General features: G+C 51.3%; 1 protein-coding gene across 15 annotated transcripts in view; it reads left to right on the top strand.

The window, feature by feature from the left end:
• HSPG2 (heparan sulfate proteoglycan 2) overlaps window positions 1–22157 on the top strand; it is a 240738-nt gene extending 218581 nt beyond the window's left edge. For 9 of the 15 annotated variants that reach the window (XM_079986614.1, XM_079986613.1, XM_079986622.1 and 6 more), the window contains 21 exons: window positions 946–1093; window positions 1833–1949; window positions 2446–2463; window positions 3128–3212; window positions 3437–3581; window positions 4836–4935; window positions 6256–6365; window positions 7123–7231; window positions 8898–8996; window positions 9096–9317; window positions 10618–10862; window positions 11049–11220; window positions 12226–12348; window positions 12478–12534; window positions 13417–13492; window positions 13956–14034; window positions 15196–15237; window positions 16608–16678; window positions 17006–17089; window positions 18056–18159; window positions 20010–22157. In XM_079986614.1, the coding sequence (XP_079842740.1) occupies window positions 946–1093; window positions 1833–1949; window positions 2446–2463; window positions 3128–3212; window positions 3437–3581; window positions 4836–4935; window positions 6256–6365; window positions 7123–7231; window positions 8898–8996; window positions 9096–9317; window positions 10618–10862; window positions 11049–11220; window positions 12226–12348; window positions 12478–12534; window positions 13417–13492; window positions 13956–14034; window positions 15196–15237; window positions 16608–16678; window positions 17006–17089; window positions 18056–18159; window positions 20010–20182 (2379 nt within the window). In that variant the 3' untranslated portion in view covers window positions 20183–22157. The remainder of the gene's footprint in view (window positions 1–945; window positions 1094–1832; window positions 1950–2445; window positions 2464–3127; window positions 3213–3436; window positions 3582–4835; window positions 4936–6255; window positions 6366–7122; window positions 7232–8897; window positions 8997–9095; window positions 9318–10617; window positions 10863–11048; window positions 11221–12225; window positions 12349–12477; window positions 12535–13416; window positions 13493–13955; window positions 14035–15195; window positions 15238–16607; window positions 16679–17005; window positions 17090–18055; window positions 18160–20009) is intronic. The other 6 variants (XM_079986616.1, XM_079986615.1, XM_079986618.1 and 3 more) reach the window with 3 other exon arrangements.
• The last annotated feature ends 282 nt before the right edge of the window (window positions 22158–22439 follow it).

Below are 22439 nucleotides of genomic sequence, written 5' to 3'. Positions count from 1 at the left end.
AGCGCCTGCCAACCTAGCAGTTCGAAAGCACCTCCGGGTGCAAGTAGATAAATAGGGAAGGTAAACGGTGTTTCCGTGTGCGGCTCTGGCTCTGGCTCTGGCTCTGGCCAGAGCAGCAATGTCACGCTGGCCACGTGACCCGGAAGTGTCTCCGGACAGCGCTGGCCCCTGGCCTCTTAAGTGAGATGGGCGCACAACCCCAGAGTCTGTCAAGACTGGCCCGTACGGGCAGGGGTACCTTTACCTTTATGGCCTGTTAAAGCTCAGGGGAGGGGCAGTTGTTAATGTGATTATTTTGTTATGATGTCTGTCGTTATGCTTTTCATTATGATTTTATTATTGGTGCTCTATAATGTGTTTTTAATGTTGTACACCGCCCTGGGATCTTTTGATAAAGGGCTGTATAGTATTACCTCGGTTGTCTAACATAATCCTTTCTGGAAGGCCGTTTGACTTCTGAAACTTTTGACAACCAAGGCGCAATTGCCGGTCAGCAAAATCCATTGAAAAAAATGGAGAAATGTGTCTCGGAAGCCATTCAACTTCTGAGGCACATTCAAAAACGGAAGCATTCACTTCCAGGTTGTCTGCGTTCGAAAGCCAGAACATTCAACAATCAAGGTTCCACTGTATTAATAATAATAATAATAATAATAATAATAATAATAATAATAATACTTGTATTCAAACCATTTTGGGATTTTTTAAAATTCTTTGTAAGTATGTTTATAAGCAAAATGAGATAAATAATGATAAGGCAGAAAAGGGAAAAGACAGAGAGCCCCCTGGGTTTGTGGGGAAGAGCGGAATCAGCCTCTGGGGAGAGCGGCAAGTTGGCACACATGACAAAGGAAAGACAAAGGGTTGCTGGGCCACCTTGCAAGTCAGGTTGTGCCCTGCGGGAAGAGCCTGCTGAGGGTTTTGGGGGCCGCTTCTGTGTTCCAGCTGGAGGGAGACCTCCCCAAGGACGTCCGCGTGGAGAGCAACATCCTGACCATCCCGTCCACTCGCCCCGAGGACACCGGCATTTACGTCTGCACGGCATCTAACCGGCAAGGGAAGGTGACGGCTTTCTCCATGCTCAAAGTGCGCGGTGAGTTCAGCAGGCCGGTCTCTTCCCCCTCCGAAATCAGTTTCTCTGCCACCGCCACCCAAACCATGGGAGGAATATTCAGAAAGGGGACAGGCAGTTGCTGGTCTCCAGAGTTTGACCTGGAGAAATCCCCCTCTGGGGCTCTTCAGATTTGAGAGGGGAATCTCCTCTCTTTCCCCTTCCCCTGCTGGTTGTGGGGACTGTGCCTTTGAATAGCCACAGCTGGGGTGGAACAGGGCAGTGGTATTTTTCTAGAAAAAGAGGTGTCAGAGCTCACCATGAATGGCTCTCTTATTATGACAACGGAGCCCATCTCTGGCGAGTTCCAGCTGCAAAAAAAAGCCTTGCCCGGGCTGTTGCTTCCTTCCTTCTAGCCTGGTGGCAGCTGCTGGTTCGAATCCTGATGGGACTTCTGCGCAGGGGTAATGTGTGGCGAAAGGGCCCCCGCTCAGCTGCATGCAGAAAGCCCTGGGTTCAACCCCATAAGACCTCTAGTTTAAAGGAGCATGGGTATTGGGCAGGGGGGAAGCACCCCAGAAGGCTGCTGCCAGTCAGAGAAGGCAGCATTGGGCAATATTGGGCAATGATGCAACCTGGTGTGGTGGCAGTAGTGGGATTTCCTGTGGCTCAAGTGGACCAAATAGGCAGCTGGCCATTCCTCAACTTGAAAGGATAAGGGAGCTGGGAAATTGCGGCAGCTGCCCAGTCCCCTGACCCCCTGCCCTTCTTCTGCTTGTAGAGCGGGTGGTGCCATATTTCACCCAGAATCCTCAGTCCTTCCTTGTCCTGCCAACCATGAAAGACGCCTACAAGACGTTTGCGATCGAGATCACCTTCCGACCGGACACACCTGACGGTAAGCGGAGGTGCTGGGGCAGGTGGGGAGGCCCTTGGAGGCAGGACTGCTTTGTGTCGCCCCCCCCCTCAAATGTAGGCACTCCAGAGCTTCCCCACAAGTACAGTATACGATAGGGCTGCCATATTGGGATTTCAAAAGCGGAATTGACATCCAGGAGGGATTTCCGAAATGCAGCGTTTTGTCCTGGATCAATCGAAAAGTGGTGTTTTCTGAAACAATTTTGGAGTGCCCTGGTTTTTACTTTTCGAAATATGGCAAGCCTAGTATATGAGCTCCTTGGTCCTTTTTGGGGTACAACCAGCCACCTTTCTCCTTGCTGGCAGAGGCCTGAGTGCTCTCTTTCCTGGGAACCTCTCTCTCAACACTCTCGTTTTCCCTCTTGCCTTTCCTCCCAACTCGTCTTACCTTTCTCTCCGTCTCTCTTCCTCTCTCTCTCCTCCGTACCTCTTCCTCCCCCTTCATCTCTACTCCCTCCTTTCCCCTACCTATCCAGCTCTCATGCTTTACTCAGGTAAGTCTCGTTTCTGCTGGGCTGCCGCTTCCTTTCTAGCCAGTCCTAGGCGCCTCCCTTAACCCTTGCGGCGATGGAGCCTCGTGCCCGCGTGTGTGTTGTGAAAAGTGTGCCCCTTGGCAAACTAACCAGTCCACTGGCAGAGCCACTGTGTCTTCACCCCAGGACTCAGGTGCCCTCCCGGCCCCTATCCACCTGTTCACCGATCCACCTAACGTCTTCCCAGCCAGGCTGCTTCTTTTGAGGCCTCCCTAACCCCGGTTCCTTGCCCAGGCAGGTGGGACATTCTCCCTTCCTTACCAGGAAGCGGCGCCATGTTGTATCCCAGGGACAGGAAGTCCAGGTGGATCTTGGCATCCTCTTGTTGCGCCGTGGGGCCCGCCTGCCTTGCTGCGGGTTTGGGTGCTAAAGGGAGCATAGGAAAGTGTCGTGGTCTTGCAGGCTGGTGGGCGCCAGCTTTTGTGGCTCGTCTACGAACAGACCACTTGCTTGGGTGGCAATGGAGGGCTCTGAGCACTGCATGGAGCTGGGGACCTCGGCCAGGCTGCCTTTCCCAGGCGTCGGAGGATGGCTCGGCTGCAAGTAGCTCCCTGGTGCTGAAGCTGTGAACTGAGCAAACCCATGCTTCGCAGAAACCGCTCACCTTCCTTTGTGCTTTTGGCAGGGATGCTGGTGTACAACGGGCAGAAGAAGAACACAGGCACAGACTTTGTGTCCTTTGGATTGGTTGGGGGCCGGCCGGAGCTCAGGTGAGAGGCTGTGGGTCCTTTACCTTTACCTTATCTCAGCACCCTCTTTCTGGCTGGGTGTCAGTTCTAGCCTCAACCCATCCTTTCCTACTTCTGAACCCAGAGCTGTGAGACGTGGGCCTCCAAATGCGCCAAAATGGTCTAGCTTGCTGCTTGCCAGGGCCTAATGGAGTGGGCGGGAGCCGAAGCAGTTTTGACCCTCCTGAGCTGTCTTGGCATTGCAGGTTCGACGCTGGCTCTGGCATGGCCACCATCCGGCACCCTTCCATCATCAAGCTGGGCGAATTCCACACCGTCCGGCTGTACCGCAACCTCACCCAGGGCTCTCTCGTTTTGGACAACCACCCTCCCGTCAACGGCACATCCCAGGTGAGTGGCAGGCTCAAGGTGGAGAGGGTAGGGGCGGTTTCTCCCACCTGTGGGAAATCTGTCTGGCATGTGGCTGCTGAAAGGGCCAGCATTATAAGCCAGGGCAGGCGCTCTAGTTGGGGTGTCAACATGCTGCTGGGTGTCTGCACCCCGTCTGTGGGTCTGAGCGCTGCATTCTGTACTTGCCAGTGGCTACTGGATCAGGCCCAAAGGAGTTGGGTACTGGGAGCAGGATGGCAAGCAAGGCCAAGATGGAGCAGCCCCCTGCAAACTGGTGTTTCCTGTTGGAGACCCACTTTTGCTAGGTTTACATTTCTGTATGATGGACTGGATGAGAGCCAACAAACTGAAGCTCAATCCAGATAAGACAGAGGCACTGTTAGTGGGTGGTTCTCTAGACCAAATAGATGGGAGGTTGCCTGCTCTTGATGGGGGTACACTTCCTCTGAAGGAGCAGGTTCACAGCTTGGGGATACTCCTGGATCCTTTGCTTGTTGCTTGAGGCTCAGGTGGCCTCAGTGGCCCAGAGTGCCTTCCATCAGCTTCAGCTGGTGGCCCAGCTATGCCTAACTACTATTGTCTATGGTCTGGTAATCTCAAGGTTGGATTAGTGCAATGCATTATAGGTAGGGCTGCCTCTGAAGACAGTCCGGAAACTTAAGCTAGTGCAAGAATTCAGCAGCCAGGTTGCTCACCAGAGCAAGACGGTTTGAGCACATTACATCGATCCTGTTCCAACTGCACTGGCTACAATTAGTTTCCAATTCAAAGTGCTGGTTTTGACCTATAAAGCCTTAAATGGCTCAGGACCGCAAATACCTCAAGGACCGTCTCTTCCCATATGAACCTACCCTGACCCCAAGATCATCTTCTGAGACCTTTATTCATGTGCCTCCTCCTCGAGAGGTCCGGAGGGTGGCAACATGAGAACGGGGCCTTCTCTGCAGTGGCTCCCTGTCTGTGGAATGCTCTCCCAGGGAAGTTTGCCTGGCGCCTTCATTACACACCTTTTAGTGCCAGGCAAAAACATTCCTTTTTTAACCAGGCCTTTGGTTGATGTGATTTACATCCTATGCCCTTTAAAATGTGGCTCTTTTTTGGGGGGGGGCTATTGAGTTGTTATTTTTATTATATATTTTGTGGTTTTATATCTTGATTTTATTCTGTAAACTGCCCTGAGACTCCTGGATATAAGGTGGTATAATAATAATAATAATAATAATAATAATAATAATAATAATATATCTTCCCCAGGGCAAATTCCAAGGTCTGGACCTCAACGAGGGGCTGTACCTTGGTGGGTATCCCAACTACGCTGCTACTGCAAAGACAGGCCTGACCAGCGGTTTCATTGGTGAGAGCTTCACAGAGTCATAGAATTGTAAGGTTGGAAGGGAGCCTCCCAGGGTCATCTAGTGCAGCCACCCTAAGCTGCATGAATCTCAGCTGAAGACTCTCTGACAAAGTTTCATCCAGCTTCTGGCTGAAAACCTCCAATGAAGGAGAGACCACCACCTTCTGAGGACAAAGCGGCCAGTATATGCACGGGGTTGTCTGTGATCTGTGGCAGGGGGCCGGGCTGGGTTTTGAGTGCACCCGGGCAGGATGTCCTAAGAACAACAGCGTCAGGGACCGCACGGAGGAGGAATGGTGGGAGCCACCCCCACCCCCTCCCCCTGCTTCTGCTCCTGAATCTACCCAGGAGCAGGAGGACAATATAGATTTGGAACAGTGGTTTGCCGAGGGGCACAGTTCAGAAGGCAGAAGCTGGGAAATACAGGATGGGGAACAGCTAGGAGAAGAAACACTGGAAGAGAGAAAGAGAGTTAACAGATTCACAGTCTCTGGACAACAGCATTCCTCCGCTCAGCCCAAGGTCAAGAAGAGCCCAGAAAGTCTCAGAACAGAAAGTGCAGAGGGTACAAGCTTAGGTTAAAAGACGTACGAGTGACGTAGATTAATAGGGGTGGAAGGGGGTGCTGTCATTAATTGGGAGCACCACCATTTCTAGGGGATGTGTTCTTTATTCTCTCGCTGTGGTTATTAAAGTTTATAACTGGTAAGGCATTCCTTTCTTTGATCTTCTTATCTGCTCCCACGGGGGGGGGGGGGGGCGGGGAGGAAGCAGATTCCCTGAACCCTGACAGACAGCTGCGTTTGTCCTAAAGAAAGCTGCCCCACCGGCCCCCAGGTAGCCAGCACCTTTGGGGAGTGGCTGGCTTCCCTTTCCCCCTAGAGGTTGTCAATCTAAATAACAGATGCGGGCAGTGGTAGAAAAGGGTGCTTGCTAAACGGTTGCATTTGAACCTTTTGGAGGGATAAAACAAACGCAAGTTTTTCAACCCTCCCGTTTCTTCCAAGCAAGCAACAACCCTGTGAGGTGGGTGGGTTAGGCACAGGGCCACAGCCAGATGCAGGAATCTGGGTTGCCCCATTCTTAGCCCCCACCACCACCACCAACCACAGCATCACCACTGTCTCTCCTCATTTATATGAGCAGTGGGTATTTACGGGGTGGGTGGTGTCCCAAGATGTACAGCTACCTCACACAGAGGCCTTGCCAGCTCGCCCCTGGTTCGTTGGCACACCTTTTCGCTCCCACCGATTCCTCCCTTGCCCCTACCGCCAATCTCTCCCGCAACTTCCCATCGGCTCGCTCTCCTTCCCCTCTTAGGATGCGTTCGGCAGCTTATCATCCAAGGGAAGGAAGTTATCTTCAAAGACTTTGACCTGCAAGCTCACGGCGTCTCCAACTGCCCCACCTGCCAGGACCGTCCGTGCCAGGTAAGCGCGCGGCATTGTGTGCAGCCTCTGCATTTTATAGAGGGGAGCAGAATTCGGCCTCGCTGCTTGCTGCCTTCCCCTTGGCCAGCCCTGGTTGGACATGGCAGGTGATTGGAATAATTATGGAGTGTTTGTTGTGGGGGAGGCGGGGAAAGGAGATTGTTAGCCACTTTGAGACTCCTTCTCGTAGTGATAAAGCGGGATATCAAATTCAAACCTTCCTTTCTTCCTTCCTTCCTTCCTTTCTTTCTTTCTTTCTTTCTTTCTTTCTTTCTTTCTTTCTCTCTTTCTTTCTACCCCGCCCATCTGGCTGGGTTTCCCCAGCCACTCTGGGCGGCTCCCAACAGAACATTAAAAACACGATAAAACATCAAACATTAAAAACTTCCCTAACCAGAGCTGCCTTCAGATGTCTTCTAAAAGTCAGATAGTTGTTTATTTCCTTGACATCCGATGGGAGGGTGTTCCACAGGGCGGGTGCCACTACCGAGAAGGCCCTCTTCCTGGTTCCCTGCAACCTCACTTCTCGCAGGGAGGGAAGTGCCAAAAGACCCTCGGAGCTGGACCTCAGTGTCTGGGCTGAACAATGGGGGTGGAGACACTCCTTCAGGTATACTGGTCCGGGCTTTCAAGGTCAGCACCGACTCTTTGAATTGTGCTTGGAAACGTACTGGGAGCCAATGAAGGTCTTTCAGGACTGGTGTTATGTGGTCTCGGCTGCCAGTCCACCAGATTTTCCCTTCCCTCCCCTTGGCAGAATGGAGGCGTCTGCAGGGACTCAGAGAGCAGCAGCTATGTGTGCGAGTGCCCACAGGGATTTGCTGGAAGCAACTGCGAACACCCCCAGGCCCTACGCTGCCATCCAGGTAAGATGCGGCTGCCCCTGTTTCCATGTGGCACATCACTTGGCAAGGAGAAGACTGGGCATCCTTTAGGAGGAAGAGCTGTGGTTCAGGGGCACATCATTTGCTTGGCATGCAGAAGGCCCAAGGTTCGGTCCTCAGCATTATCTCCTGGTAGGGCTGAATCCTTGGAGAGCCACTGCCAAGCAATGCTGACACTTTTATTTATTCGGGAATTGGTTTTTAACTGTTTTAATGATGTACTTTTTATAATTTTATTTTTTATTTTGTCAAAGTAATAATAAAAAATAAATAAGAATAAAAATGTGCACCCCACCCCCGAGACCATTCCATCATAACTCCCCAAACTCCCAAAATTTCAACATCTCTTGCGATATTCCATTTCCATTTTAACAGTACAAATTCTACACACCTTCCGTATCTCCTCAAAATCATTCTTCCTGCATATTCCCCGTCTTACCTTAATAGCATGTGCTAATTTATCATTGGTTGGGACGCAGGTGGCGCTGTGGGTTAAAGCCTCAGCACCTAGGACTTGCCGATCGAAAGGTCGGCGGTTCGAATCCCTGCGGCGGGGTGCGCTCCCGCTGCTCGGTCCCAGCGCCTGCCAACCTAGCAGTTCGAAAGCACCTCCGGGTGCAAGTAGATAAATAGGGACCGCTTACCAGCGGGAAGGTAAACGGCGTTCCGTGTGCGGCTCTGGCTCGCCAGAGCAGCGATGTCACGCTGGCCACGTGACCCGGAAGTGTCTCCGGACAGCGCTGGCCCCTGGCCTCTTAAGTGAGATGGGCGCACAACCCCAGAGTCTGTCAAGACTGGCCCGTATGGGCAGGGGTACCTTTACCTTTACCTTAATTTATCATTAATGATGTACATTAGGGTTAGGTTAACCCCTAACCCTATCCACTTTATGGCGGTATGGGCAGATATTAACAATAATTAATGGACAATACTCAGCTAGATTTGGGGTTTGATTCCGGGGGTGGGTCCTGCAGATTTGCACCTCCCACCCTATTCTGACATGGACATACTATGGATGCTGACATCGAAGGACCAGTGGCCTGACTCTGTATAAGGCAGCTTCCTAAGTTCAGGGCGCAGACAAGGAACCCTGACTCCTAGCCCTCTGCCTGTCAAGATGCTGTCCACAGCTCCCAGCTGGTTGCCCAGGAAAGTATAAAGACAAGGGGAAATTTCTTACCATCCTTTTTCATTTCAAACTTTACAGAAAGAGGCTATAGAACCCAGCCTCTTGGATACTGGTGTTGTCCCGAGTGAATCTCCACCTGCCCATCCCTCCAACAGCTTCCTCATTGTCGTCGTCATCACCTCTTCTATGGGTGCTGCTACGTGCCCTCTGTCTTTGAGCTCTTTGCTCCCCTACTTTTAAGGCTCGCCGCGTTCTGGGAGATGGAGGGTCTGGAATGCTTTCTAATGAAAACGTGTCAGCCGGGTGTTGTTCCGTCTCTCCCATGATTTCCCAGCTTTCCCCCTCATCTTCCTCTGAGCTGCGACCACCCATCAACCCCCCGTTGTAAATCCATACTGTCTTCCTCTTCCTCCTCCCTGAAAGGGTCAGGATTTGAGGCAGCCTCCTCTATTCCTTCTCTGCCCAGTCCCTGACACTGCCGCCCAGAGTCTTACCAAATGACCCTCCCTTCCCTCACAGAGGCCTGCGGTCCCGACGCCACCTGTGTTAACCGAGCCACTGGGCAAGGCTACACTTGCCGCTGCCTCCTTGGGAAATACGGAGAGAAGTGCATGGACGGTGAGTAAGGAAGACACGCTGGGCCCCCACCCCCCAGTGGCCAGGGCAAAGCCTGAGCAAAGTCCCAGGCTGACCCCACCGCCCTCCTCTTTGCTGCAGGCACCACGGTAACCGTGCCCTATTTCCACGGGGGCGACGCCTTCATCTCCTACCCTCCCCTCACCAACATCCACTACGAGCTGCGCATGGACCTCGAGATCAAGCCGCTGTCCCCCGATGGCCTCATCCTCTTCAGCAGCGGGGATGGCTCCCCCGTGGCAGATTTTGTCTCGCTCAGCATGGTCAACGGGCACTTAGAGTTCCGCTACGAACTGGGCTCAGGTAATGAATCCGCTCCCTGTTGCTAACAACAGATACCGCCTCTTTCCCAGCAGCACCTCTCGGGTGCTGGGATCTGCCCTCTTGGTGGTCGTCCTCAGAGGCTCAAGGGGTGGTGGTGGTACAGGACAGGGCCTTCTCTGCAGCAGCCCCTGAGCAGTGGGAACTCCCTCCTGGCACCTTCATTGTGCAGCTTCCAGCAAATGCTGATGACGCCAGCCTGTTTTTGACCCTCAAGGTGTATGTTTTGAGGACCCAGCTTATTTTTATGGCTGTTAATTTGTTTTAAACTTTTTTTTAGTATTGTTTTAAATTTGCCCTGAGGCCTTAGGGCATAGGGCGGATAATAAAATAATGATGATAACTGGTAATAGTAAAAAAAAGGGGGGTTCCCAGGCTCTCTAAGGATGTGTCCGCTATCTATTCTCCAACCCCTACTCCTCCTCTCATTACAGTGGTACCTCTGGTTACGAACCTAAATCGTTCTTAACTGGAGGTACCACTTTAGCTAATGGGGCCGCCATGATGCCACCACTGTGCAATTTCTGTTCTCATCCTGAGGTAAAGTTCTTGACGTGAGGTACTACTTTTGGATTAGCACAGTCTGTAACCTGAAGTGTTTGTAAACCGAGGTATTTGTAACCTGAGGTACCACTGTACCTCGAAACTTGGTAGTTTTCTGTCCTGTCGTAAATTAGTCCTGTCTCAGTTTCTTCTTGCAACTATTGGGGGGGGGGCAATTCTTCCCACTCCCCCTCCTTTTCCGAAAGAGGCATAGGGGAAGGAGGGGTCATTTCCCAGCCCTCTTCCACAGACCAGTCCCAGACACTTGCCGTATTTTTCCCTGGGGTCTCTAAATTAAGTAAATGGGGGGGAGATTGCCCAGAGTTGCTGATCTTTTTTTTTTGGGGGGGGGGGTTGCCAAAAATCACTCACCCGCCAGACCGACCATGACAATCGTGCGCATCATAAAACACATCAGTCACCTGCCCGCTAACCAACAGCTACCGCCAATCACCTGCCCAATTGCCGCAGCACCAGCAAATCAACAGCAGCCCTTGCCACGACCACCAACAAATTCGCTGCTTGCGGCAGAAACCAATCCCCCGTCCAAACACTGCACTATCCATGAATAAGACAAGCCCCAATATTTCACATTATTTTCTCAGGAAAAAACCTCGTCTTATACACGGAAAAGTACGATACGTTCTTAACTTTGAGGGTACATCAGATGGGCCAATTGTTGCGGGGAGAATCTTCCCCCACTCCAGAATCCAAACTCATGTTCCCGGCCCTCTTTTAGGAACGGCCGTCCTTCGGAGCGCAAAGCCCCTAGAGCTGGAACAGTGGCACAGGATCACGGCCGAGCGGCTGAACAAAGACGGCACTCTGCAGGTGAACGATGAGCGGCCCGTCAAGAGGTCCTCGCCGGGCAAAAGCCAGGGCCTGAACCTCCGCACTTCCATGTACCTGGGGGGCGTCGACGACGCCGTTAGGCTGCCGGCGGCTGCCAACGTCTCCAGCCACTTCTACGGGTGCATCGGGGAGGTGAGCAACTGGGGGGCACGACGGCAGTGGGGAGAGGAGCTGCCGGTTCCCCCTCCCTGCTTTGTGGTGGACAGTCCACACTTCCTCCTTGGAAGAGAAGGGGGCAGGAGGAAGGGAAGGGGCTGGCCAGCAAGATCCATGCGCTCTGACTGGAAGCTGAAGCTGTTTGCGTCTTCCCACTACCAGGTCTCGATCAACGGGAAGAAGGTGGACATTTCGTACAGCTTCCTGGAGAGCCGCAGCATCTCGCAGTGCTTTGACAGCTCCCCTTGCGACCGCAGGCCCTGCCTGCACGGTGGCAAATGCTTGCTGACCGGCGAGTACGAGTTCCAGTGCTTGTGTCTGGATGGTTACAAAGGTGAGAGCGCCACAGAGGGATGCAGGAGGGCATGACGGCCAGTAAAAAGTCTCTTGCGGTTTTTCCAGAGCTTCCTGAGGTTTCCCCCACACATACCTTTTTCTCCGTGCTTCCCAGCAAGAGGTCCACACTTAAAAGCTCTGTTTTAGCCCTCTCTTTATTGCCCTGGAGCTTTCCCTGCAAAAACCCGCTCTTTAAAGCTGATTCGGAGCCAAGTGCAATCCATGAAAAGCCAAATACAGTGGTACCTTGGTTCTCAAACACCTTGGTACTCGAGCAACTTGGAACCCAAACACTGCAAACCCGGAAGTGTGTGTTCCGGTTTGAACATTTTTCGGAAGCCGAACGTGCTCCGTTTTGAGTGTTATGCTTCTAATTTGAGTGCCGCGCTTCCGTTTTGAGTGTTACGCTGAGGTCAGTCTGTTTTTGCTATTTATTTTGTGTTTTTCTTTTTGCAGCTCTTTTGTTTTGTTTTTGTGACTGTGTGGAACCCAGTTCAGCTACTGATTGATTGATTGATTGATTGATTGATTGATTGTGTGACTGCAGTACATTGTTTATTGCTTTCATTTTATGGATCCATGGTCTCGTTACATAGTAAAATTCATGTTAAATAGCTGTTTTAGGGGTTGTTGTTTTTAAAAGTCTGGAACGGATGAATCCATTTTGCATTACTTTCTGTGGAAAAGCGCACCATGCTTTTGGAACGCTATGGTTTTGGAACGGATTTCTGGAACAGATTAAGTTTGAGAACGAAGGTAGCTGTTTGCTCCAGATCAGCTTTAAAGAGTGAGTTTTCGCAGGAAAAGCTCTGGAGCAAAAAAGAAAGAAACAAAAGGCGCTCAGACATGGAGCTTTAAAGTGCAAACCTGTTGCTTGGAAAGAGTGGGGCTAAAGATAAGTGTGGATAAGCCCTTAGCCTTGCGCATCATGCAAGTCCGCCCTCGCCCATCTCTCCCTCTCCATGCTCTTTACGACGGTGTGTTTCTCTCTCGCTCTCTTCAGGGGAACGCTGCGAGCTGTCTGAGGTCCAGTGCCAGCTCCAGCAGCCCTGCCTCAACGGGGGCATCTGCAAAGACACAGCTTGTGTCTGCCCTCCTGGCTTCCTGGGATTATACTGTGAACATGGTAAGTCTGAGGATGATGGCTGGCAAGAGCGTGGAGCTGCAGAGGCAAACTGTCTCCTCCACCGCTGTCACCCTGGAAGAAAGTTGTCTTCTGCTGTGTAAAGCGAGTGCCTGTTTCTCTGCCACGCAGATGCATCGCAGCACCAGTCAAATACCGAGTGGACTCCCGAGGGCAGCGGAGGAAATGGTACGTCCCAGACCCTCTCTTTGCGCCTCCTGCTTCTGCTTCTTCTGGGGTGAAGATGCTTCTTTGCAGACAAAGTCCTGACTGGGAGCTAAGGAGGATATCTCTTGTAGTGAAGCCACTTCAGATAACCATGTCATCCGGGCAGAAGATGCTTTGATGATCCAAAGCCATTTGACACTTCCAGAAAACCAGTTCAGCTTCTCTTTTTTTCCTTTTTAAATTTGTTTGTTTGGTTTTCAGATCAAAGTTTTGCAATCACATATCCAATGAATATATAACATAAAAACAAGATTCCAAGGAATCTCCTGGACTTCCCTCCTCCCCTTTGTAGGTCCTATCCTTAGTCCTTTCCAGTGCTTTTTCCCCCCCTGGGGGGACGCATACCCCTAAACATTTTGCGAATCTCAGTTTGGCCTCATTGAGGGGCAGTATTTCAATATGAGTAGGAAAACAAGAGTACCCCTATTTATTTATTTTTAGGGGGGGGAAGCACTGGTCCTTTCCTCCTGCATCTTTTATAATAATCCAAATCTTTTACGTCTCCATTATATCCAAAATTCACCATTAAACTACGAGGGTTCTTCCAGTCCTGCTAACAGTTTTAACCGCTTACAATGGTTTTTAAGATAAATTATACATTTTCCCCATTCCTTATTGAAATTTTGGTCTTCCCGGTTACTGATTCTTCTGGTCATTTTTGCCATTTCTGCAAACTTAATCTGCCATTCTTCTCTGGTCGGGACTTTTATCTTCTTTCCATCTCTGGGCCAATAGCACCCAGCAGTTCAGCTTCTCCCTCCCCTCCCTCCCGTTGCCTCGGTCTGTGCTGGAGTCCCTGAAGTAGGTGCTGAGACTAATTCTCCTTTCCCCCCCATTTACCAGATGCTCCCGGACAGTACGGTGCCTATTTCCATGATGGCGGCTATGTGGCCCTGGGTCGCCACGCTTTCCCCAGGAGGTGAGTTATCTCTGATGCCATTACGGTGGACGCTTCCCCACGAACGGCGACCAACCAGCCTCGAGTGGCAGTGGGAGAACACTGCCAAGCTCCATTTACGGTGGAGGGAACAGGTCAGGGCCAGTGCAGAAGGGAGTTCAGGGGAGGCACTTTTACCGTATGGGTTTACAGGTGAAACTTGGAAAATTAGAATATCGTGGAAAAGTTCATTTATTTCAGTAATTCAACTTAAAAGTTCGCCATCACCCGGTATTCAGAGGTAGACTGCTCCTGGGCAAGGAGGTTCTGCTATTACAACGGGTGTCCCTAAGGAGAGCCCTGCTGGATTGGACCGAAGGGCCATCTCATCCAGCGTTCTGTTCTCCCAGTGACCAACCAGATGGCTGTGGGGAAACTAGCTAACACAGCAGAAATGTGCGCAGTCTCTCATCTCTTGGTCTCTTTTTTCCCCTCTTGGTTACAGCCTCCCGGACTCACCGGAGACGATCGAGCTGGAAGTGCGCACCAACTCAGCAAATGGGCTTCTCCTCTGGCAGGGCGTGGTGAGTGAATGCGACAGAGCAGGGGTCCGTCAGCCTACAATGGCTGGCTGTGGACCCTCCAGGGTTTCAGACTGGTTTTTGGGGAGGGGATCCTTACCTGGGGCCTTCTCTCTGCCTCTCACAGAGGCTGGAGGTGGAAACAGGAGATGTAAAGCTTTTGATGAGGGTGGAGGGCGAGGGGGCAGTTGGATCCTGGCAAAACTGAGCAGGGGGATGAAAATGCCAGCAGCCCGTGACGCCAAAGTGTTGGTGAGGCCTCTTCACTGATCACAAGTAAATAAAGTGCTGTCTTTGTGCCAGGCCTCACAAGCCAGTGCCATCTTGATCATTGGTGCTGCAAAGATCTGCAGGAGGGTGGGGACAGCCTCTGCTTCACCTGGGACGCGGGTGGCGCTGTGGTCTAAACCACTGAGCCTCTTGGGCTTGCCGATCAGAAGGTCGGCGGTTTAAATCCCCACGACGGGTGAGCTCCTGTTGCTCTGTCCCAGCTCCAGCCAACCTAGCGGTTTGAAAGCACACTGGCGCAATTAGATAAATAGGTACCACTGCGGTGGGAAGGCAAACAGAGTTTCTGTGCGCTCTGGTTTCCATCATGGTGTCCTGTTGCGCCAGAAGGGGTTTAGTCATACTGTCTGCATGACCCAGAACGCTGTCTGTGGACAAATGCAGGCTCCCTCGGCCTGAAAAGCAAGATGAGCGCCGCAACCCCATAGGCACCTTTGACTGGACTTAACCGTCCAGGGGTCCTTTACCTTTTTTTTATAAAAAAAAAAAATCTGCTTGATCTGCAACGTGGCAGAGAGAGGTTTGCAGCACTGGGGAGGGAAGGCTATATTTTTAGTCTGGATGTCTATAACATCCAGACTAAAAAGATTTGACGGGAGTAACCCACCTGCTGCTTTGACGGCATGCAAGTTGCTGCGAGACCCCGCAGGCTCCTCTGCTGTTGCCTGTGCATGATGTGCTTCTTTTGAGGAAGGCTGCTTTCTCCCAGCACCAGCATGTCTCATGCGCACACCCTGCCCCGTTGCATGAATGCTGTTGCTGTTCACCTCTGCCGCTTCTTCCCCCCCCCCTTTCCAGGCATGCTGTGTTCAGCTGCCTGCTTTGCACCCCCCCCCAGTGTGGCTTGTGCTCCTCTTTTTCTCTCTCTCTTCCCAGGCAACCAGGGAGGTGGGCCTTGAGCCGCATGCTGCTAACGAGGTATTTACTGGCTTGGTTTTTGTGGCATGGTGAAGGGAAGGCCAAAATGCACGACTAGAGGGGGTCAGAGAGAATGAAGCACGGGGGGCAGGGGCTGACTAACCCAAGCGCAGATGTGCTGGTTGAATGGAAGAATTTGTGCTGGACAGGCCTGCGAAAGCGCCGGGTAAAGCTCCACCACTGATCAGAATTAGCTTGGCAAAGGTAGCAGGGAGGTTTGCAGGAAAGTGACGCGGGAGCTAGTGTTGGTGCTGACCTTGAAAGCCCTAAAAGGCCTCAGCCCAGTATACCTGAAGGAGCGTCTCCACCCCCATCGTTCAGCCCGGACACTGAGGTCCAGCTCCGAGGCCCTTCTGGCAGTTCCCTCCCTGTGAGAAGTGAGGTTACAGGGAACCAGGCAGAGGGCCTTCTTGGTAGTGGCACCTGCCCTGTGGAACACCCTCCCATCAGATGTCAAGGAAATAAACAAGTATCTGACTTTCAGAAGAAATCTGAAGGCAGCACTGTTTAGGGAAGTTTTTAATGTTTGATGTTTTATTGTGTTTTTAATAATTTGTTGGGAGCTGCCCAGAGTGGCTGGGGAAACTCAGCCAGATGGGCAAGGTATAAATAAATTAGTAGTAGTAGTAGTAGGCAGGAGACTGGCCCCCATGGGGGTGAGAGCATTCTGTCCCAGCAGGAGGTGGTCCAGATTCCTGCATCGCAGGGGGGTTGAATTAGATGACTCTCGGGGTACCTTCCTACTTCACAATTCTATGAATCTGTGATTATAAGACCCCATCTCTATGCAGCGCAGAGACTTATCATCATCATCATCATCATCATCATCATCATCATCATAGAATTGTAGAGTTGTAAAGGATCCCAAGGGGTCATCTAGCCTGACCCCCTACAAGACAGGAATCACAGCTCGGGAATCCCCGAAAGATGGCCATCCAACATCTGTTTAAAAACCTCTGATGAAGGAGAGTCTGCCACCTACCAAGGGACTGTTCCACTGTTGAATTGCTCTTATTTTTAAAACTAACTAAAATCAATCATAAGCTAAAAACGCCTGTCAACATTTCTACACGTCTGGATAAGCAGTTGCCTTTAAAAAAATGTTTTTAGCAGGCGCCAAATAGAGTACAGTGAAGGCACCCAACCGATGTCAGTAGGCAGGGGGTTGCAAAAATGTCGGTGCTGCCACACTCAAAGACGGGATTTCTTACAAAGGTGGAGCAAGTAAAACGTGGGACCTGAAGTGATGCCAGTTCCTTAGCAGTTCATGGGCTTCTCTTCCTCTATGGGATGACCCCCCACTGATGCCTAGGGGTGCCATCTCCTAAGGAAAGGAGAAGGTGAGAAACAACGTTTGGTTTCTGTCACAGGAGGAAGGAGAGAGCGCCAAAGCAAAGGACTTCATCAGCCTCGGACTGAAGGACGGGCACCTGGTGTTCAGGTGAGGGAAGAGCTCACGCTATTGGCCGCTCTGCGTTGGGGCTCCGGGGCGGCCAGTGTGGTGTAGTGGTTAAGAACAGTGGACTCGTAATCTGGGGAACCAGGTTCGCATCTCCGCTCCTCCACATGCAGCTGCTGGGTGACCTTGGGCCAGTCACACTTCTCTGAAGTCTCTCAGCCCCACTCACCTCACAGAGTGTTTGTTGTGGGGGAGGAAGGGAAAGGAGAATGTTAGCCGCTTTGAGACTCCTTCGGGTAGTGATAAAGCGGGATATAAAATCCAGACTCTTCTTCTTCTTCTCTGACACTGACCGTGTGTTTCCTGCAGTTACCAGCTAGGAAGCGGAGAAGTGAACATCCTGTCCGAAGACCCAGTTGATGATGGAGAATGGCATAGAGTGACAGCCATCCGGTGAGACGAGTGTGGAGAGATGTGGCTTGGGACACCACTAGTTTGACAAGCCCAAGCGTTACGGGGTGGAGAAAGGCATAGGCCCTGTTTCCTGAACAAGGCGGGTTGAGGAGCAATTTGTGTGCTTCTTGGGCTGGGGATGCTGTCCCAGCCCTTGAAGCTGACCCAGAAACTCCAGCGGGTGCAGGATGCTGCGGTGAGGCTCCTTACGGGGTCCTTTCCACGGGATCACATTCATCCAGTGCTTTACCAACTGCACTGGCTCCTGGTGGAATACAGGGTCAGGTTTAAGGTGCTGGTTTTGACCTTTAAAGCCCTATGCAGCCTAGGACCCACATACCTATGGGACCGCCTCTCCTGGTATGCCCTGCGGAGGATCTTAAGGTCCACAAATGACAACACTTTGGAGGTCCCAGGTCGCAAGGTGGTTAGATAGGTCTCAACTAGGGCCCAGGGCCTTTTCAGTACTGGCCCCGACTTGGTGGAACGCTCACAAGAGACTAGGGCCCTGCGGGACTTGACATCTTTCCGCAGGGCCTGCAAGACAGAGCTGTTCTGCCCGGCCTTTGGTTTGATCTGATCCTTATGTTTTCCCTCCCCTTATGGTTTTGATCCATGAGCTACTTTTAAAATGAGGCTGCATTATAAATTGTAGTTTTAACCTGTATTTTAAATTGTGTGTGTCCCCCCCCCCCATTATGTTTTTATTGTAATTTTACTGGTGTTAGCTGCCCTGAGTCCGGCTCTGGCAGGGGAGGGCAGGGTATAAATAAAATTTTTTATTATTATTATTATTTTGATCCGTGTGAGGTTTCCCCTGTGGAATATCCTTGGACCACATTTCCAGTTCTGTTCCTACGTGCAGACGACAAGCACTTCCTTATCCATGCTCATCCTCTCCAATCCAACCAACCTTACTCAAAAACACCTTAGTCCTTCTGACACACTCTCCTGTTCCTCCTCCAGGGAAGGGAAAAGAGGCTTCCTTCAAGTCGACGGCGAGGAGATGGTAGCTGGGGAATCTCCTGGCAAGAACGTCATGGTGAATACCAAAGGTAGAATTTACATAGGTAAGCGCCTTCGTCTCAACAAAGCTGGACCACTTTCAGGGCACTTTGGGTGTATGGGCTAATGAGGGATTCACACTTCCCCTTTTCATTGAGTTTTCGGCAGTCCTCATCAACTGAGTAGGTTTTCTTCTTCTTCTGTTAGGGGTAGAGGTATGAGGTGGGAACAGGCCAGAGAATCATAGAATTGTAGAGTTGGAAGGGACCACAAGGAACATCTAGTCCAGCGGTTCTCAACCTGTGGGTCCCCAAATGTTGTTGGACTACAACTCTCATCATCCCTGAGCTCTGGCCTTGCTAGCTAGGGGTGATGGGAGTTGTCGTTCAACAACATCTGGGGACCCACAGGTTGAGAAAGGCTGATCTAGTCCAACTCCATACAATACAGGACCCTTTTTCCTCAAAGTAGGACTCGAACTCGTGACTCTCATGCTCTACTGAGTGGTGATGGCCGTGGCAGCAGCTTCTGGCAAGATCTCACAAGATCTTGCTGGAATCCACTGTCGGCACCACCACTTTGCAGGTCAGGGGGTCGCAGAGCGGAAGCAGCTTCCCATTTCGCCGAAGGCAACAGAACATGATGTGCCATCCATGCAGGAGGGCATCGCTTTTCATGTTTCCTTTCAACATTGATTGCCACACTGGTTGCTGCCTGACTTCTAGAGCCTTTCCATGCAAATGGTGTAAAATTCACAGGTGCCGCACGACATCTTTGTGGCATTAACCCTCCTGAATTTTGGAAGGACGGTCAAAGGACCCTCACCCTCAAAGCTTTACACTTCAGTCTGGACCATGTCAATGTCTTGTCACTTTCAGAGCACTCTCAGAGCCACCCCTCCTGATAGGATGTTCCTGGGTGGACATTATCGATTTGCTAAGCAATGCTTCTTCAGGAGCACCTCCTACAAATGGTTTATTGAATATTTATAGATAAATTGTAAACAGATAAGAACATTGGCAGGATTATTGTAATAACCTGCATAAGAGTATATATTTAAAGAAGATAAATAAATGTGCAAATTAAGTTACCGTATTGGCCCAAATATAAGCCGCACCCAAATATAAACCACACCTTTAAAATTCAAGGAGGGGAAAGAAAAAAAGACAATACCCAAATATAGGCCGCTCCATTAAAATTCGGCAGGCACTCACGCCTGTTCCGTTTTACCATATGTCTGTTTCAGCAGCCTTTTTGTAAAAGCCAATTTTTGTAAGGTCGCGAATTTAAGCCACACTTTAACTTTTCCATGGTCGGAATTTGGGGGGAAAAGTGAGGCTTATATTCAGGCCAATATAGTAATTTGGATATGCAGAAGATATTAAAAATAAATTTAAGGAACTGCAGAAACAGGGGGTAGGAAGTCTAGTTTTGAAATGTTAAAATGATTGTAAAATCAGTGAAATACATAAATCTGAAAAGTATAAATATTTTTTTAAAAGAACACCTACAAAAAAAACAACCCAGGAGAAACACAACAAAAGCGTTTTAATGTATTTCCCTAATCGTGTTTCTACATTTTCCCTTAAGAAAACATAGAAACCATCTTGCATTAATTTCATTTTAAAAATGTGGTCCACATGGTGGCGAGAGTAACAAGTGACTTGTGGGCCCGAGATTTGAACGAATGGATAGCAATAGGAGAACCTTGAAAAGTCTACACGCCTCTCTGAAGGATGCTGTGCAATTAAATCCCAGGGCCCAAATGAGGCAGCATCGGTGATGATGCTGAAAATCAAAATCTTAGGATGGAGGCTGTGGTCCCAGTGACTTGAGGAGGAGAAAGAGGACAACAGCCTCTCCCCTAAAGGGAACCCACTTGCTGACGGACGGCTCTTCCTTTCCCCCTGCGCAGGCGGAGCACCTGACATCCAAACCCTGACCGCGGGAAAGTACATCTCAGGGATCACGGGCTGCATCAAGAACGTGGTGCTGATCAACGACCGGCCCGGCCAGCAGCCTCAGCAGCCCATTGACCTGCACCATCACTCGGAGGCCGGTCTCAACATCCAGGAGTGCTCCTCATAGGCCGGGCTTGCCTCTTAACCACACTCTTCGCTGTTTTATTTTTTTTTGTCATCAGGCCAATTGAGAGACATCTATTATTATTATTATTATTTTATTATTATTATTATTATGAATTTTTTTAAAAAAGAGAAACACACACACACTCACAAATGGTGCTTTGCTGCTACCAAAAGAAAATGGGGGTGGGGTGAGGAGACGTGGGAGGGAGTTTCTTTGTGAGGGGTTTTTTTTGTAGAAGTGACAGACCGATGGGGGCCACGCAGGGCCTGTCGTCGTCCCTCCACCTTCCCCAGCCCTCAACGTGGAAGGACAGAGAGAGGGCACGGTGGACTGGACTTAAAGGACTGGAGAGCGGCATTTGTGAGAGGCGCTTGGACAGAGCTGTGCCCAAGGTTTTCCAGGGATGAGCATCTCAGACAGGGCTCAACGTGCCGCCTTGCCCTGAAGAGGCTGCTCTGAGGCCGAGGGGTGGGCAGCGGGGTGACCTCGTGGCTTCTCTTGCTTCTGCTGCTGGGCTGGGCTGGGCCAGGCAGGTTGTGACCAAAGATACTGTCCTGTCTTGCCCTTCCCCTCCTGTCTTGCTTGTGAGGTGGGTGGGTCTCTGTATCGTGGTGCCCCACACCCAACTCCGTAGCAGCATCCAGCACTCCAGCCAGGGCAGGATTCGCAGGAGCACCGAGGAAGGAGGGAGGTCCTTTGCCCTCGTCCTCCAGCATGAGCCAAGCTTTTCAACTAGGACAAGTTTGAGCTTCCTGCGTTTTGTCGCGGTGCCCCACGTGGCACTGCCTGCCTGGCACAATCAAGTTTGCTCCCACCCCTCACACATCCAGGCTAGGCTGTGGTCAGTGTTATTTTTCTAGAAAAAGAGGTGCTGGAACTCACCATGAATGCCTCGCTGGTTCTCTTTTTAGTGGCAATGGCGCCCGCCCAAGAAGTGCTGGAACGAGTTCCAGCCAGGAACGGCTGCGGCGCCTCAGTGCGCCCTCTCCACCTGGTCCTCAGTGACACATGCAAAGCCATACGGAGTCCCCCTGTGCTCTGGCTGGCGCGGAAAGCAGCCGAGAGCCCAACACCAAAAAGCGGGCAATGGTTCCCATGCCTTAAGCGCCGCAGGGCAGAAATGGGATTTGCCCCTCCCAAGCCATCAGTGCCTTATTAGTCTGCGTGGGGTCTCCCATAGATCCACACCTTCTTTTGCAGTGTACAGTCCCCCAGAGCTGCAGACACCCCGGGGCCTGGCAGGGCCAGGTAAGGAGCTGTTGCAGCCTCATCTGCTGCCTGGGAAGCAGGCAGGCAGGTCTCTCATCAGCATTTCAGAGGACCAGGCTGCCCCCTTTCAGGGGGCAGGGGTGGGGGCAAGAGTGTTGCAACGTGTGCAGGAGAGCTGCAGTGGGCACCCCACACAGCAGCTCCTGCCAGCCTCCCTGTGCCACAAGCACCGGAGGGCAGGAGTGTCCCGTCCAGCGTTCCCAGGAGGACGGCAAGATGCTTTGCTGGGGGATGAGAGGCAGAAGGAGCCCATTGCAGCTGGGGAAAGGGGGTTTTGATTGCTGCCTTCTCCTCTCAGCCCCGAGACACTGAAGAGGGCAGACTTTGGAGCTGATCTTCAGCTAACTATACTGCCTTTCCTTCCCTCTTCAGACAGCCCTGGGTGTTGCCCCTGTAGACAGTGCTTGTGCCAAGCAGGCACTAGAGGGCTTATCTTTTGAGCTTGGGCCTCACAGGATTGTGCTCCAGCCAGCCTCCCACATTCCCTTAATGGTGTGGCTGGCTCTGGCTTGCCCTGTGTGAGCCTTTGCCGCCAGTGTTCACTCTGCCTTGCCTGCTTCCTTCCAGAACCAGAATTATACTGCCTGGGAGGCACCATGACGCTTGTGTCGCTCCAGAACTTGTTCCTGCCTTTTGCTTCCCCTGCCTGCCGCCCCCCATTTGTTCTTTTTCTTTCTTTCTTAAATAAATGGTGCTGAACCCCAAAGTCTGTGTGTCAAGTCTGTGGCTCCCTGTCTTAGCTGAGATTGTGTGCATGCCGTACATTTAAAGCACACATGCACACACAAATCTTGGGAACTAGCTTGTTAACGGTGCTGGGGATTAGCTCTGGGGGGGGGGGGCAAACAACAGTTCTTGAGATTCTTTGTGGGACAGTTGTGTTCTTTAACTGTGTGGTGCTTTAATGGGTGGCGCTGTGGTCTAAACCATTGAGCCTCTTGGGCTTGCCAGTCAGAAGGTCAACGGTTTGAATCCCCCCAATGGGGTG

The sequence above is a fragment of the Podarcis cretensis genome, assembly GCF_951804945.1.
Source record: "Podarcis cretensis genome assembly, chromosome: 8".
NCBI lineage: Eukaryota > Metazoa > Chordata > Lepidosauria > Squamata > Lacertidae > Podarcis > Podarcis cretensis.
The sequence above is the reverse complement of the archived record's forward strand: the minus strand, read 5'-3'. Positions and strand labels throughout refer to the sequence as shown.